Raw genomic sequence first — 18,565 nt, 5'->3', positions numbered from 1 at the left:
AACCATGTTCACTATTAATTTCACTTGTAACTTAAACATTAACGATATTGAAAACATGTTTTGTGTCTTTACCTCAATGCTATCTCAGCATTCCAGGACTGACTCACTCAAGTCCACATACTATTTTCTAGGAACACAGCATAGGCAAATATTGTCTTTGAATATATGAATATGTGAGAGGTGTTAATCACTCACCTGTACTATTCTGCTCAGGTGGCAATCAGCAGCCAATTCCAAACCCTGTTTTTCTGCCCAGGCTTCAATGTGGCCAAGCTGTTGGCGCATGATAGCTCCCCAGTAATGTGAACATAACCCTGAATCTGGGGCTGTAACTAATCTGTTAAAAAGCCACATGTTGATAAAATGAAAGAGCTGGGAGAAGAGCTGTATGGTCAGAGCAGCATTTACTCTGCATCGTCGCAACAGGGACATGGCTCCAGTCAAGGTATGCAGCACATCATCTACAGAGATAAAACAAAAAGTCACTCATGTTCATAAACTGCAGAGTACACCTGGTTTAGGCAATAACACAAAGACACTCAAGTCAGGCTGGTGAATGCTAGGTGGAACCTATGTGTATTTAATTACACATCTTTCAGAAATACACTTACTGGTCCATGATTTTAAAGATAGAACAACATTCAGATGCTAGGTGGAACGTAACTCCTGAAATGAAAATAAATTCTTGGGGAAAATATTTATCATGCAAGTAAACAACTGGCTATACCCAATATTTAAATCACATTCTCACTTCAGTAAACTGATTTTTCTATTAGTTTTTATAACAAGTTCATATTCTGTTCTTCTGTGCAACCTTTGTATTTTACTGTTTCAAATGCATATTCTAATTATTCCATAGCTTCTTATAAGTATCAAATTGTACTCAGAAATTTCAGCTGAAGTTATTTGCACTGTATGATGCAGTTAAACTATAGAATGCACCTTCTTTTCACACATCAGATTTTTAAAACACTTCAAAATCCCATTTTCCAATTACTCCCCAATATTACCTAACAAGCAAGAGGGACTTCTATTAGCATCACCAAGAGCAAACATCCTCATATATTTCTCAGTGGAAGCAACACACTTATCTCCAGGTCTTCTTTAAAGCAATACTTTTAATTGGAAATCTCTTTTGAGGAGACCATTAGTTTTTTTAGAATTGAAACTCAAGATTGTGTCTCAAAAAATATCTATAATGGTTATGAGAAATCTATAATGCAGCTCAAAAATAACTGAAATAATAAACAGCATCTGCTTTTATTCCAGTATCAGTTTGCTACATTTTCTGGGTATGTGCCCCCAGAAGTACTCTCATAGTACATGGCCCTACAAACATAGCAGTGCCTCTTCAGTCTTCCTTAAAGGTTCAATGCAGGAGAAAAAGCAAGAACAGAAAGCTTAATATCTAAAGTACCAGACAGTATCTATTAAATTTTCGTACTTCAACAGAATGCTCTGTTTAATTGCTCTGTAGATCACTTTTCCTTCAATTATTGAGGCATTAGAAGCCTGAGCAGAGTCACTGAGCACAGATTACAAACGCAGGGTGATACAGCACACATTGAGCAGGGTGCTCTGGTGGCAAGCATCATGTTTCAAGTATCACAGCAGGGAAGCCTGGCAGGAAGCTACATGGCCAGTCAGCCTGACCTTAGTAGCTGAGAGGCTCTTCATCAGGTTCCCATAACATCTCTACAGTTATGGGAGGAAACCGCCAAGGTGAGGACTGGATAAACTGATGGCAACACATGGCTGGACAATAGGACTCAGTGCATTTGCAATGTCCAGCTGGCAATCACAGATTAGTGGCTTCCCTCATGCTTGAGGGGAGACTGATACTGTTTAATTGATGCCTGCAATTACTGATCTGAGCAATGTGATGGAGCGCATTCTCAGCAAGTTCACAGATGATACCAAGAGGGGGCAAAATACTGATACACTAAAGAGCAGCAGCATTTTTCAGGAGGGCCTCATTAGGCTGGAGAAATGGGCTGACAGGGATTTCATGAAGGTCAAAGGCAACTGTCAAGTCCTGCACGTAGCACAGAGTAAGTCTGTGCAACAGCACAGGACAGGTGCCACCCAAACAGAAAACAACCCAAATGAAAATTATGGAGAGATCCTAGTAAACATCAGGATGAATGTGATTGAACAGTGCGTTGTTGCTTGAAAGGTATCCAGTTGCACACTTAGCTGCTGAGTCAGCAGCAGTGCCGCTGGCAGGAGGGAGAGAGGGAAGCAATCCTTCCTATGCACTCAGCATTGCCAGACTGCCTCTGGAGCACAGCATCCACTTTCAGAAACCCTGGCACAAGGAGGATACAGGTTTAAGGGACCAAATTCAGTAGAGATCAAGCAGTCTAACCTATTTTAGGCCTCTGAGGATTATTTTCCTCTGGATCATCCAGGAATGCTGGCATGTAGTTATTAAGCTCTGACTGCAGACAATGAACCAGGTACCTGGAAGGGAAAATGGGGGAAAAAGTGAATTTTAAATCCTCCATGTGTTCATTACAAAGGTTCTAAAGAGAAGAGTTCTACCATATTACAAGATTCCTGAAATTTCTGTGTTATGAATTTGATTATAGGAAACCCAATAATACTTTTTTAAAAGGGCTGAGATACCAATTTTCCCACAAATTTCCTAGAAATGTTGCACAAATAATTAGGTTGTCTGCGAACAAGCAATATGCATTTACATGCAATACTGCCACCACACTGGTAAGAGACAGTCATATGCTACACAAAGAGATGCTGTCAGGCCAATCTTGGGTTCCATCAGCAGTGGCTTGGGGAGAAGGAAAAAATCTGCATATGAACAAAAATTAAGCCTTTATTTTGATTAATGTTGTGCTTAGCCAATACTGTTATCTTTATTCAAGAACACTTTCCTCTGAGGGTTTCTCCTTCCCATTTGATTATTTAATACAATTTTTCCTTTAATCAGTACTGTAATTGCCTGAGCTGACACGTATAGCTTGATTTTTTTTACTCCAAACCAAAACCTGTCCTTCCTTTTTAAAGAAAAAAGTATGCAAAAAAAACACTGTGAAAATTGCTATTTAGGAGAATTATGAAAGTAGATTATATTTAGAAGCCTTTAATGAGCACAAGATTCATTACTTTAAAGACCCAGGAATATTTAAGCCTATGAATTTACATACTAATAGCAAAACCAAACTTACCTCACAATTTCACATTAAATTAAGAGAAAGCAATCAACACAAACTAAATTTCCCTAAAATTATCATTGGCTGCCTCAACTATCACAAGATTATCTAAGAGATAAAACTTGTGCACAACTCAGTGATCCTTATTCACAAAACAGGGCATCTGTCTAAAGAAGTAAGTCTAGGCCGTTCTTTTAAGTTTTCCTCTCAGGTATTTAAAAATACTCAAAGGATATTATTGCAATATCTAAAATTTGGCAGAAATGTGAAGTTGTTCTATAAATCAGAGAAACAAAGAAAATGGTAATTGAAACAGAAGTTTGCTATCCTTACTTGAATGCCATTTGAACCAAGTGTGCCAAAACATCTTGTGCATCCACAGTAATTCGGCTAAGATCTCTGTCTTGCTTTATGAAATTGAGTAGTTCAGATGCATTTGCCATCCAAAAGGCAAGGGCCCCAGCAATATTCTTCTGTTTCTGTAAGTGGAAAGAAGCAAGAAATAATACAGGGAAATAATTTTCTGATAAAGCATGGCAGCTTAACAAGGCTCCAAAAGATAGACCAGTACCTCTTCCCATTTCACCAAACATCTCTCAGATACCAGATATTTGCAAAATGTTTGTACGTAATACTGCAATTGCTGTAACTACTATGTTTAATTTTAACATGTTCACTGAACACATGAAATGCTAATAAATTGCCAATAGCCACATGAATGAAAGCCACAGTGTAAGCATCAAATTACACAGTGTTAAGAGCTTAGCAGATGCAGTATCTGGTAATCTGTGCACTTTTAAGCGCATATTCACTACTGCCCACTGCCACACTGATACTGCACTCACTGGCTTTGATACCACGTGATTCAGTATCAAGTACTGATCTATCTCACCATCTCCCGACCACAAATGCCAGGCCAGGCAACCTCAGATGAAATCCAAAGAATAGGAACCACAAACAACAAAAAAAGAAAATAAAGGGAAGAAAAAGAACTTTGGTCATTTCATATCCACATTGAAGTGCGTTAAGCAGAAATTATGGAATGCCGTAAAAGTTGCAAAGTCAAAAAAGGATTTTAGTACTGCATGTTCCAGTTGCTGAATGAGTGTTATGAACTGTTCAAGTCCAGCTGTTTGAGTATTGTATTTTGATATGGAAGCAGCATGAGAAACTGAGCTAAGCCAACATAGCTAGGATCAGTTCCCAGCAAATATATCCTACCTGATCAACCTGGTCTACCTCCTGGAGAAAAACGGACGAAGGAAATCAAACAGAATAGAAGAAAGAAACTTGTGAACAATCATGAAAGCTTTAGAAATCAAACACTAAATATGAAGGTACAACACATGTTCACAGTTATACACAGATGCATTAATCAGTAGCCACAATGCAACTGAGCTTCTTCTAAAAAATTAATGATTTTACTAGGACCAGTAGCACAACAGCTACAAACTGAAGTGCCTACATGTCACAATTAATTCAAGGAATTAATGTCTTAAACTAGTTGCCATCACACACTGGTTATTCCATGCTCAGTGTGCCAGAGAAACCTTGCAGAAATTTTTGCAGGCAATGGGGTAACTAGCCATCCAAACAACAGATTCTGGAAGCCATTTGCCCACACTGCTGCAATAGAGACAATGTACAAACACATACAAAGAGAGAACAGAAAATCCCCATCCAAAATGGAAAAAAACCAAAACAACCCAACAACAACATTGAAAAGCAAACAAAATACACAGAACACCTAGGACAGATTTAATACATAACTTTTCAATTAAAGAACAAAAAGATTGTTTGAAACAACAGAAGAGTCAAATGAAATACCATACTAAGTTTCTTAAATGTTGGTAAATATAAAGCTACACTGAGTTAAAAGAAAAAAAAGAACCCACCAGATGTTTGTCTGATTATTTAGAACTTATTTTTTTTTCTGTTCAGATCACTCTCCCCCACCTGCAACACAGTGAGCTTAGATGCAAATATTTGAGGTGTTACTGTTTTAATTTTAGTTAGAGCTCAAAACACCAAATTGCTGCTTTTTTGTTTCCTCGCCCTTTTCAACCAAAGCACTCTTAACTGACTGAAGATGTGTTGGCACAGAACAAAAAGAAATGCTCCTTCTACAAACAAATGTTAAAATTTAAAAAGGATGAAAAATGCCACAGAATGATTTGGGGAAAAAAAATAAGGATACAAAAAAAGGGCTTTTTAATATGAACTAAATTTCTAATCCTGCTTTTTTTATTGAAAGCACTGAGCCTTCTCATAGATCTCTCCTATTTTATTCTGATCTCATACAAAGTCATCTATAATATTTGGATATAAATACTATATATGAAGTCACAAATTTAATTTGTCAGCAAATACTTCTTGAGTAACTTCACAAAGAGACTTAATAGCTTTCTGATCTAGGCAGGCAAAATTAAGATCTCAGTCATTAATTTACTCCCACAATACAGCACAGGATTTTGTGCACCTTCTCACTCCTGCTTTGGGTGCCTCTCTCCACTTGCCACTCATTTGTTTTCTGTGTCTCTCACCATCAGATCCCCTTCAGTGCAGGAACACTTTACATTGAGCTATTGTGATACAATTTATTACATGGTGATCTGACTGTGACAGCCATAAATACAACCACTTATGTTACACCTTAGATGAAGTAATTGACTTAGCTAATCTTGTACTGCTTCTACTCCACTAAGATAGGTACAAGCTAAAGACATTTTACTGGTCCCTAGAATCAATGTATTTCTTTGCCTTCAGACTACTAACCTTGAAATTCACTAAAGTTTTTGTCTTTTGTCCTGGGTGTATTTTCCCCCATTTCCTCTGGCTCCTTTCACCGTGACATTTGAATGAACCTCCTCCCAATTTCTATGCAACCTCTGACTTCTTTCAGGTAATTTCTTGCAAGTAGGCAACATCTTTCACAAACCACAAATACTGCTTCCTTGCTGATGTGCTCCATAATATTTAGGTTGGAGATTAGAATGCAGCTGAAGTTACAAGGCTGTAGAAACGGCCTTCCACAAAGGACAGTCCAGACAAACAGCTGGGTTTAACAGTTTTGTAACAGTAGTATTAGCAGGATTATAGAAAATACATTTGCTTACAAACACAAGGCTGCATGTGACTTGGGAAGTCCTTCTCAGTGCAATAAATGAATGTTTTTCACAGGATAATTTACTTTTGAGCTTTGATTTGTTTTCAATTCAAACTGATGTTTGAGTCCATCCCTCTAGTATCTTCCAGCAATCACCTTGTCAGCCATTCAACGAGGAACAAAAAACTTTATCTCTGCTTTCCCACTGTACCTGCCTCTGCTACTACAGGTCTTTTTAGGTTCATTATAATTAGTATGCATTAGTTCTATAAACTGAGTGACTTTCTTTGATTCAGACCTGTAATTTCAAGTTTATATTTGAAGCCTACTTCTCTCTGTTTACTTTACATTCTAGCCACTGAACTGCTGATGTGCAGGCTCTTGCTAGTTCATGTTCTCCCCTGTAGTCACAGTCTCCTCTCTTACAGATTTAATTTCTTTTTTTTTTTAATAAGAGAGCCTGATACTAATTTTTGATACCATTTCCATATCCGCTGACTGTGACATCAAGATTCAAAGCAACATACTAGTTCTCCACATCAGAAGCAAACTGCTGTTCTGTCTCTGATCAACTTTGGAATGTACACAGATCTTACTTTCTTATTGCAAAGTGTCCTCAACAACAGCATTTCCTCCCAATCTTTCTTGTGAAAGGGAGCAGCTTGTTGTATAAGATTACACAAGTGTCTAGAGCTAACATTCCCTTGCTGAAAACTTCACTAAATCTTTCCAAAACCTGAACAATTTTGGTTTGTTTTGAGTTTCATGCCACTCCTGTTGATTACTTTCCTACTCTCCCTCACTCAAGCTGTTGTGTAACACTTGCAATGTAAATTCTCTAAGCAGGACTGACACATTTATGTTTATGCCTGCGTATTATGTTATGCCTGTACAGCACTTAGTGCAGCAGGGTTCTTGCTGCTACTCTGGCAGCACTATTTGCAACGAACACACCTGTTTTAATAAACATAGAAACAGATTTCAATTTTTCTTCTGAGAAAAACCTGCAGACAAAGAAGTTTAATTAATTAATTACTGAGGATACATGAACTAGTACTCCTTTTTGAGAAAATGACCAGTCTGTTTTATCAATGCAAGGTGCACAATGCAAGGTACTGTCCAATATCATAGACAGCCCAGTGGATTTTATCCTGAATTTTTACACAAAACAGAATTTCCCCTGTGATTCTGTAGAAGTCTTGCACATATAGTACAAGAGTGTTAGACTACATATAAAACACTGGAACATTTGAGAACTTATATTTCTCTTTACAAAGCAGTTGTGTCAGCTTGGTTCAAGATGCCCAAGTTTTACATCCAGCTTTATGTTTAAGACATTCAACCATTTTTGTGGTTACAAAAGTTGTAAAAGTGACAAGGCTGGAATTTTAAAGTTGTGATTCTTTTAATACGTTCATTTCAAGTATCAGTCAGTGCAAACAAATGCTACCTATACAGTATTCTTTAATAAGCCAATCCAACTTGTTTTACAAGGGTTCACAGCCAGAAATGTTTCCAAAGACCTTACCTTCTAGAAAGGAGTCACCTCTTGTCAGGGAACATAATTTTCAGAGCAACAGCCACTCCCTAACTTCCCACATTGCTCAGGAGAAAGTTTCTTACCACAGACATTATTCACTGACATAAAAGCAGTGACTGCCCCTCATAAGGGCAGTCAATGCAGGTACTACTGTTTAATCAACTACTGTTAAGGGTCAGACTAAGAAAAAGGCTAAGAAGTTTGCTTGATTATCAACAAACTGTAGGTAATTCCCTTGACATATTTTGCAGACTAACTCACCTGTATCACTCCTTCCATCATGTTCACCATCTTGTTGACTATTGCAATGACTTTGTGAGTACGCTCAGCAGGAGTGATGTCAGGTCTGTATTGGCTGGACAATACATACCGACATGTCATATACAAAACATATGTTGGTGACAGCTTAAAATGAACTGTCGAGCTATTTGTGTAATTTATAATGGCAGATAAGAAGGCATCTTCAGCTGCAGACAAAGAGGAAAAGAAACACTATGTCATAAATCCAAAGACAGAAAGAAAATGAAAGAAAACTATTTCCTAACTTCAGGCTTAAAGGAATTTCTTAGGGAAAAGAAGAGGAAGGGAGAGCAACTTACAGGCATTTGAACGCTAAGTTATCTATTATGTACTACAGTTAGACACACTTACAAAACACTTCCATATAAAGCCAGAAAATCTGATCATTGGGAAACATTTCTGTACTATTTCCTATCTACTGAAAATTTGCATCTTCAAAGGAACAGGAAAATGAAAGATTTCTCTTGCACATTTTACTCCAACAAAGCTCTTGTACTAATAAAAATCACTCTTTGCTTGCTCACTAATCTATTTAGTTTCAGATATTTGAAGTATGGGCAATCTCTAGTATGTTATTTTGCTACCAGATCTGAGGCCTTAAAAGCCTGGAGACCAAGATAATAATAAATTAAACTCTAAATGACAATGTAAATCCAATCAGACTTTATAGAAAATGGATTTTGACCAAGATGAAATCTATTACACAAGGCACAGAGAACTATATAGAAGACAATGAATCCAAGGTACTGGGGTGGAATTAAAATTTTTTCATATTTAATCTGAAAATCTGAAGGTGTTGAAATGCCATCAGAATTAAGATATGCATGAAGATACGCCTCAATATCTAAACTATCTGCTCACCCTCCCAACAAAACAAGTTATACTGTTTATACTGTCTAGCATCTGTATAGTCATAGTTTCTTTCAATGTTTACTTATATCACCCTTAAGTTTTTAAGCTGACTGAAATATTACAGTATAGAAGAATGCATTAACAGGTTAGTATTGTAACTTCACAATTTACTCACAGCTTTCCCTGAATTCAATACTGGCAGGCAGTATCAGTTCTGGTCCATGGGTATCCTGAGATCTGAAGAAATATGAGAAAAATTGAAACAAATAATCCACATCGGTGATATTAATTACTGTAAAATTACATATTACTCCAAATACACTGGTTCCAAATATTGACACAACAACCTTCCACAGAATGACACTTTTTTTACCTTTCCTCCAGAATCATTCAAGCTGTATTTGCCAGCAACACAACAGACTTGAACTATGGAGTCTGTGATATTAATGAGCACCCTCTTGTGTGCTGCACAGCAGACTGATAGGATCAGTTTGCCATCTGCCATTTACAGCATTCAAATAACAAATTATTCATGGACACATGAAAGAAATTGAATGAAGCTTTGCCTGAAACATCAGCTTAGTTACAACAAATGTACTTTGCTGCCTTTTATGCCTTCAAAATTTATGAAGACTTTAGTCAACCTATTGGACCTTTTCTTCTGGTAAAGGGTGAAAGGAGGTCAAAGCCTGTCCCTACCTAGCTGTTGCTACATTACATCAAGAAACAGCTATTAGCCCCAGAACTGTCCTCACTGAAACTGACTGCAGAGCTATTTCTCACCAGAAACCATCAAAATCACCAAGCAGAAAACTGAACAGAGATTTGACTTTTCCGGTGCCTGCAAAAGGTTAAGTGTGTATTTCCCAGAATCACAGAATATCCTGAGTAGGAAGAGACCCATCAGAACCATTGATGCCTGGCCCTACACATGATACCGCAAGAGTCACAACTTGTGCATGAGAGCATTATCCAAATGCTTTTTGAACTCTGTCAGGCTGGTGCTGTGACCCCTGCACTGGAGAGCCAGTTCCAGTCCTCAACCACTCTCTGAGTGAAAAACCTACTCCTAATTTAATAAATCATTACTGCCTTAAGCAAATACATTATCTGAGCTGTTCTCTACAGCTGGGCACCTGTTATTAGGGAACGAGTAAAAGCTTAACAGCTTCTGTATACAATAACCATTTTAACCACATGTAACACAACAACTTTGACAAAGAAAAGAATGTAATATATTAACATCATTGTCCTGAAGATTATTAGTTATGCCACAAGGCAGAGATAACTGAGTAAAGGCTTTCAGTGTTGTATCTCCTGTAGTAAAAATCCCCAATATAATTTTGATGGCTGTCAAAAGATCTAAACTAAACTTTAGCATACTGAATTCAAAAATTTGGGGTACCTTTGGGTTTTGGTGGGGGTTTGTTTGGTTCCTTGTTTTTTTACAAACTTGCAAAAACCTTAAAGCAGCAGAGAACTCAGGTTATGCCACCTAAATAATGCATTACTAGAAGTGTTCAGCAAATCCAATTTCTGTGTAAGTTAAAAGTTAAGGAATAGCAGGCAGAGCATGGCAGTATGTACACAAATTTCTGCCATTTCAGTTACATTTCAAACATGACAGCATGCTGTCTTTATGAAAAGCACCCAGCTGGTGTGTAAATTGTAGTATTTTCTATCTTTTTACACTATAAATTTAAAATTAATTAATTTGTTACTACTTCCACACTGTCAAAAGTGCTCCTCCACTGAGAACTTAATGACTTCCACAGAAAAATTACTAATACACAGTATTATAAAATGGAAATATAGTGACAACTCCAGAAAAATTTTTAATCTTTCATTATTGGAATAGTAATAAGAGATAGAAATAGTTCAGCAAACTGGCCAGTAAACCAGTGACAGATTTCAGCTGATGATTTATTCTATTTTCCTTAGAACAAAATGATATTGATTAGTTTCAGCACACAAACAGAGGAATTGGATTCCCAGCCAATAAGAGACACTGTGTCATGAATGATGAGGCCTGATATTAATGCAAGATTGCTCACAGACTCCTGGAAATTGGCCACAAGAGCTAAATTAATACAAAGTATTCTTTAAAAACTTAAAATTTAATTCTATCTGTAAATTAGTTGCCCAGGAACTGATGCAGTAATCAATTATTTAACTACCTAATAGGAATTCCCTTCAACAAATCCTGGAGCCATAGGATGGTCTGGGTTGGAAGTGGCCCTTGCAGATTATCTAGTTCCAACCCCTGTACCATCTTCCTCCTTTCCTTAAAAACACACAAAAAAATACTCTCTAATTAAGCCTTGCACATTAGAAATCTAAGTTGAAGTCATTCTCTGTGCTTCTGATATAACACATTTTAATGGATACACTTTAAGTGTATATTGTTATTATGCTATCACTCTTATAGATAAAGCCTCTCTGTGGTGATGAAATTGAGTTAAACCAGTCTGAAAGTCTAGTTAGGTTTAGAAGGCCCATAAATATTGATTAGGCGTTGTCTCCTTTCTCAGTATAGTGTCAGGTAACATTACATTTTAAAATCACATTAAAAGCAGTAATACATTCTGATATTTTGGTATTCCCCTAGATTTTGTCTCTGATAAACCACATAAAAAAATGAAACATCCTTGTGTGATTGTTCCTGTCGGCATACTATGTAAAAATTTTTAAGGCATGTTAATTTTTAAGGCAAGGAATTAGGTAAGCATCTGCATTCAGTTAGCACAACTTAGATATCACCACACTCCTTTCCCACCAAACACACCTTAAAGAACTCCTGAAAGGTATTGAAGACAAAAAAACCTCTTTTCTCATTTTTATTATATTGTAGTCAGTTACCTAATGAGCATGTATGACCACAATCCTTAACTGAGTAGTCATTATGTCTGATTTCCAAGAATCATGTTACAATCAGAACAAGCATACCCAGTAAGTAAACTGGAGCTATGCTCTCAGATGTCAATTTTTTTCTTTCTAGAAATAAAAAAAATATGGCAGCCAAGTTCTAATCTTCAGTCTCAACCTATTCAGCGAGTTCTAGAAGAAAGTCTTATTTGTGTTATTATTCACCTTTACAGAGCAGTGATGAACACAGAGTACCCACAAGAACATTTAGTGTGGGCTGGAAGTTGTACAGTAACAAGAACCTGAAACTTGCCAGTGAAGAATTTTTGGTTTTTTAAACCAATAAAGCAGTTCACAATTACTGCCCTTAGAGTTCACAAAATGAGACCAGAGTATCCCAGAGGAAACCTAACTGAAGGTCCACAAAGTACATCCATAAAGGAGAATTCCATGTATTCAGGCAACTCATTGTCCAATTTGTCAAGTCCTAATCTGACATCCTAACTTTACTAATTTGTTATTCTCATGAACACAGTGAATATATCTGAGAAAGAGCACGTGATAGAAGGGCTGTATCTGGATGAATAAGACTCATTACACAACACACACTATATACATTTAAGACATATACAGAAATAAAATATCAATGTCAGGGCTGGTGATGAAGATCTCTGAAGTTGTAGTTGTCACATATTTGAGTGTGATTTAGATGCCTCTAAAAATAATTTCTGCACACAGGAACCATGGTGAATAAGCCTTTATAAAAACTAGCAATGAGTACTCTCTTTAAAAGGAATTTAAGGCGACAAAAAACCCCCATCAAAATGAAGCCAAGATACTGCTCACAGATGGCTCTGTGTTTTTGAAGTACAGAACTACAGCACAAGATAATCCTCTTCATAGAAATTTAATAAACTTCATACACATACAGAAGCATAGTTCAAGAAATATTAAGAATAGAAGCCTCAAGAACTTCTGACAGGCTATAAAAAGTTCAGAAAGAAGTTACTGTTAATCTTTTATGAGGAAAATTACAATTAAAATACTAGTATTCCAAGAATAATCTTCACAATCTTAATAAAATTCTAAAAAAGAATTTTTTAAGAAAATTCTGAAGATGGTCAGGCACTCTAACAAGGGAGTGTAGAGTAGAACTGAGTTATATTCTAGTCTAACTTCACTGAAAGTATTTAAAATATGCCCCTGCTATAAAACACTTGAATATTCAAATTCAAGTGGAAGCACAATTTTCTGCTCTTTTTTGGTATTTTTTTCCTGCCACTCACATCTCTGAATTCTCTTTTCTGTCTAGTGAATAATATATCAATTTAAAGATACAAAAAGCTTCATACTGCAAGCTTTACCACTTGGATCACTGTACATTTTAACCCTGCAGCACATTTACCTTACCATTTATCACAGCAGTTCATCTATATTTAAAAGTGATTTATTTACATAGCAATACAATCTTGTATTTGATTAAAGATTTGAAAAAAAATTATATTCACATTCTCACTGATTTGCTGAGGTGTAGAAGACACTAGAGATCATCTGATTCAACTTCCCTGTTCGAAACAGGGTCAACAAGAGCAAGTTGCTCACTACCGTGTCCAGTCAGGTTTTGAGTATCTTAAAGTATCTTCAAGGACAGACTCCACACCGGCTGACAACAGCACAGTAGACATAGCAACGACCTGGTTATTTCACTCTCCAGAGAAAATCACATCATCTTGCCACTGACAAATGAAAATTTTACATAATTGTACTTTTCATTTTATATGACATTCCTAACCAGAAATCAACAATGATGTGACATGACTGTCAGCCTGACTTTACAGAAAGAGAACCACAACTAACTGAATATTGAAGCAAAGGATTACTTTTATGGGGTTTTTTAAGTATTGCGAAGTTTTTTGCTTTGGTTGTTAATCCTGGGGCTTTTCTGAAGAGAGATCTCATTCTCCATATGGAAAACCAGATAATTTAAAATACTGTAACACAGCACTTGATCCACTGGAAAAACAAATCAATTTTTTCGATTCTGAGCAGTAATGGATGCCACGTTTCCTACCTGCTGTCCTGTCGGCGGTAATCCTGCTGGTCTATCCTAATCATCGGCTTCACCATTCCTCGCTCGGCCGTGCTGGATGCGGATGATGCTCTGTCACCGTCCAGCCTACTGGTGCTCTAATTCAAAACAGCAGGACAGGTGCTTAGCATGCATGAGCCACTATTTGTGCCTAGCAGCACTAAAATGAAGCTGAGGTCTGAGGCTTGAAAAAGAGATGGGGAAACAGAAGAAGGGAATGTGGCACAGAGAGTGACAGCTCAGCGGGCGTTTTCACCACAGTGAAGCACTGAAGAGCCTGCTTCCAGTTTCACAGACAACAACAGCCAGCCAGGAGCAGCTCTTTGTTAATGCACTGCTAGAATTTATAATGCAGCTTGCAAACATCTTTAATCAAAAGCTGCATAACTACAACACAAAGTAAGAATGAGTTGGGAATCAAAACTTTAGGTAAGAGACAAAGTTAAATGTATTTACAAATTTTAAACTGGTCATGCTCCCCCACTCTGCTTCTGCAATAGTTCCAAGTGTTTGCACTACTGATCTGTAACATAATTTATCCTGATCTTAAGGAAAGTCTGATCTGGCAGGCAGTACATTTCCAAGACAAGAAGGGGTAATTCAAACTGTTATGTTTTTATATAACATTTGATTTGTTTTCTTTTGGTGTCTCATGGTCCTTAATAGGAAGCTTTTAATTTATGATTTCTAATTCAATCAAACCCTATCAGGAATGGGACAAATATGCTGCTTTAAGCAGCAAAATAAATAGCAAATTTTTTCAGCATGAAGAGTAGAAAACAAGACATCAGTAAAATAGAAAGTGTTTCAACATTTCTTAAGAAATTTCTAGGACCAAATAATTTGCTTCAACATAGGAAAACCTGCCAACAAGTACATCTCAAAGCAAGAGATTGAACTAAATCACTTTTCACCACCACATCTCAGAGAACTTTCATTAAACTTACTGTCACCCCTTTTCCAAACAGAAAAGCAAACTTAGAAGAGAGCAAATGTTAGAGAATGAGTGATTCATCAGTGCTTTAACAAGATGATGTACACAGTCTCAAACAGCACAACTGAAAAAGAAACTAAATTTTCCCATTAATCCCTAAGTCCACTAGAAGTATTTTTCTAATGCCTGTGAATAGGATATGAAATACTATATAATAAAGCCAGAAACTCTTATTCTGAGAAATTTTAAGACATTTTATTAATTTACAAAGTTTCTGTTCTTCCTTTTAAAATATCACTAAAATTCCCATCAGAAGTAGGTGAAGAACACTTATAAGATAAAAGCACTAACCAACAGTACAAAGAAAATAGAGAAACTGAATCAAAAGACTGTGGTAAGAAAACAAATAAGACTAAAAATACATTCAAAAACTATCATAGTTATTAATACCTACACTGCTACATTAATATCACTAAACAGTTATAAGTATTTCAGTTTTGTAATAGCAGAAATAAAACATAAAAGGGAATGCAATTCTGGGAAGATTACTCCATTTCATACTGCTGAAATAATTCATTCTCTCATTTCATCTGAGGCATGCGATCATAGCAAGTAAGGCATTAACCATTGTGTCATTTACTCTTTGTTTGCTCTTGGAAAGTGCAATTCTGACACAAAATCTATTAACAGAAAGTGCAGAAAGAAAGCATGAAAAGATTATCACCTCATAAAATGTTTATAATTATGACTGCAGAGACAGTTTGTTTAGTCAATGTGTGTACAGGAGCTCTATTGAAGTCTAAAGTCACATCCATTAAATTTTAAAAGTCTAGTTAAATTAAAATTGAACACCCTTTCACATTTTATATAAAACATTTATTTACCCCATCACAAATGACAACAGCCATATGCTACACCCACAAGGTAACAATGTACCAGTTCTATCAAGAATCTCTACCTGCACGTAATCTGCTTTCCAGAAGTCAGTTTGAGGAGAAACGACTTCATCTTTGGAGAGCTTCTCTTTCTAAAAAATGTTACTACCCTGGACATGAGATGCATCCCCAATGCCAATACAAATGTAAACAAAAGGTTTTGGGGAAAAAAATACACCAAATCTAAAATGCATATAATGTCTGAGCCCATCCACAAGGAAAAACAGCTGGGGAAACTGATGAATTGGCCACACTTCCCTAAATAGTACTGCAGTTGTAATTTTGATTTAATTTACACATGCTGTTATTTATTGCTAGCTTAGCCATAATACAATACCTTGCTTGCTGGTAAAGCTGTTCCACTGTGAATATCTCCCTCCAGATCAAATGTGGTTTCCTGGACAGTTCTACAAGCAAGATAACATTTCCAGTATGTTTTAGAGATTATACTGTTCAACATTTAATAAACAAGGAACAGAGTAATTAAAATTACAATTCAAGGATTATACCATGAGTCCAGTTAATATTAACTTTTTAAAATACTCTATTACTTCTTCATATCAATAAAACCTAAAAATATTTACACAGACAATTTCATTTGCAAAACCAGATTCATAGCTAATCTTCCCAGTCAAGTGAGAAAATAAAAATACACATTGCATTCACTACAATAGACTAGCTGCAATTTTTTACTCAGGTCTTTAGTATTAAATGTGCAACATAATGTAAATAACTCATAAATTATAGTAATGCATATTACTATCTCCTTATTCTAAAGATTTAAAAAAAAAATTGATTGTTCAAGCTGCAACAGGCCTTTGCCATAGATTTTATTGTCCAGATAAAGCTCTGCAGTAATACAATGCTTTCCAGTTAACTGTAAATCTGCAAGAGCACTTATCTATTGATCTGCAGGCTAAATGCAGGATGAACTCAAGATTTAAGCAAGAATATTACACGACAACCACATGGCTGGAGGTCTTCCTGCAGACAGGGCCTAAAAAAGCACAGTGTCCTTCCATAAGAAAACACAGTGGAGAAAAAATAAAAATACTTAAAGCATACATCTATATTAATTCAGCAGATAAGCTTCTTTTTCTAGGTATCTTTCATTCATCCCCAAGCCAATTTGTTACTTTTCTGAATAACATTATACAATAATCTGTATATTAACAACAGTAGCCTCAGTTGGACTCAGAGAAGATGGAAAATAGGATGTTGCTTTTTCCCCTGCTATACAAACTGATTTTAAGATTGTTTCTTCTGAGTATTTCTATAGACATTGAACAAAACATCTGAACCCCTATGAGTCACAATATCCATGATCAGTATTTTTACTATGCACCTATCAAAAATATGAATGAGAAACAACAGGGTAGACTTCTGGACTGTCAGTCCTTGCAACATAGAAACCACTACAAAAAGTGGTTGTTATTTTGAGACATATAGTTCCCTATCTTAACAGTCCCATTTCATGATTACTTCACTTCCAAATCCTTTTAGAGGAATTTTGAAAGTTATTATCTGAGAAAAAACGAAAACCAGACTCTCTGAAAACATTCAACAACTTCTTGACTTTTCCTGGAACTTGGATGAACTATGATATATGAAAATAAGGCATTATAGTGTTTTTCAGACAGAAGTGAGCATGAGGAAAACTTGTTTGAATACTTCATAATGAAAAAGACACTTGCTAATCCTACATAAAATCACAAGGTGGAGCTCAAGTATTAAAATTATATACTTAACACTTAAATGAGTTCACACACTAGTCCCTGGCCATTTATAATGCTTTCATTATGTATTTTTTCCCAAGGCTCTCATTCTAACCTCAATAGGATGAAAATAAATTTTACTCACCCAGTTTTGTGTCTTGGACCTTTGACCATAAGACTTGCATCAGTAGATCTTTTGGAAATAATATGGTCCTGAGTAGGATCCACAAACTTAAATACATGAGAAGACCCAAACTGAACCTTCATTCCACTTTGCAGCATGGTGGTTTCTGAAATACGCTGACCTTCCACATAGGTTTCAGCATCAATGCTTCTTGGGGTTACAGTAACAACACCATCCATATTAGTGAGGTCACAGTGATGAGGCTGAATTCCTGGACCAAATAACTGGGAATAAAATTAATTAACATAGAATAAATTTAATTATACTGCAGCAGAAATAAAAAACCAAAGACTAAGATGTAGCTAGACCTATTTACAGACTGGTTATTTAAATTTGATTATGAATTTACAGAGATGAGTGGTACTAAAATCAGTGAGTTTCACTTCATTTTTCAATGCAACACGAATAATAAAACATATTTAACTAACATGTGCAGCAGACATCCCTTAATGAAAAACTTTTCACTGTTTTGGTCATATACTGTTTTCTTCCACTTGCTGTTTTATATGCAATCTCACAGTGCAATTAATTATAAATCAACTAAATGCACTGACATGGACCCAGGCTACTGTAAGGAACTCCCTGGCATGAACTTCATACAAATATGCTTGTTTTATACTCTTAAAAAATCCTACCTCAATGGGATTGAGACTAGGACTTGAAAGCCATTAAGCAGTACTGCTATGCACTTTTTGATACAGTTACAAAAAAGAAAACCCCTTAAAAAATAAAAATTTGACTTAATAAAACCCTTCTCTTAAATCAAGAGTGCTACTAAATCAAAAGATAATTATTACCATTAATACAAAATTTCAGCAATATTTTACCCTTTAAACTTTGAAGCATATTTACAGCATATTTTATTAAGACTC

General features: G+C 36.0%; 1 protein-coding gene across 15 annotated transcripts in view; it reads right to left on the bottom strand.

Moving 5' to 3' along the window:
- Nucleotides 1-18,565, bottom strand: part of AFDN (afadin, adherens junction formation factor) — a 115,318-nt gene that overhangs the window by 46,915 nt on the left and 49,838 nt on the right. For 9 of the 15 annotated variants that reach the window (XM_058802835.1, XM_058802837.1, XM_058802836.1 and 6 more), the window contains 9 exons: nt 17,655-17,917; nt 16,132-16,201; nt 13,908-14,023; nt 9,147-9,208; nt 8,081-8,286; nt 4,395-4,415; nt 3,507-3,652; nt 2,369-2,463; nt 196-461 (listed from right to left, as the gene is read on the bottom strand). In XM_058802835.1, coding sequence (XP_058658818.1) covers nt 196-461; nt 2,369-2,463; nt 3,507-3,652; nt 4,395-4,415; nt 8,081-8,286; nt 9,147-9,208; nt 13,908-14,023; nt 16,132-16,201; nt 17,655-17,917 — 1,245 coding nt within the window. The remainder of the gene's footprint in view (nt 1-195; nt 462-2,368; nt 2,464-3,506; nt 3,653-4,394; nt 4,416-8,080; nt 8,287-9,146; nt 9,209-13,907; nt 14,024-16,131; nt 16,202-17,654; nt 17,918-18,565) is intronic. The other 6 variants (XM_058802844.1, XM_058802839.1, XM_058802845.1 and 3 more) reach the window with 1 other exon arrangement.

Source organism: Ammospiza caudacuta, chromosome 3 (assembly GCF_027887145.1).
Source record: "Ammospiza caudacuta isolate bAmmCau1 chromosome 3, bAmmCau1.pri, whole genome shotgun sequence".
In the NCBI taxonomy this organism is placed as follows: Eukaryota; Metazoa; Chordata; class Aves; order Passeriformes; family Passerellidae; genus Ammospiza; species Ammospiza caudacuta.
Note: the sequence above shows the minus strand (reverse complement) of the source record. Positions and strands in the feature narration are given on the sequence as shown.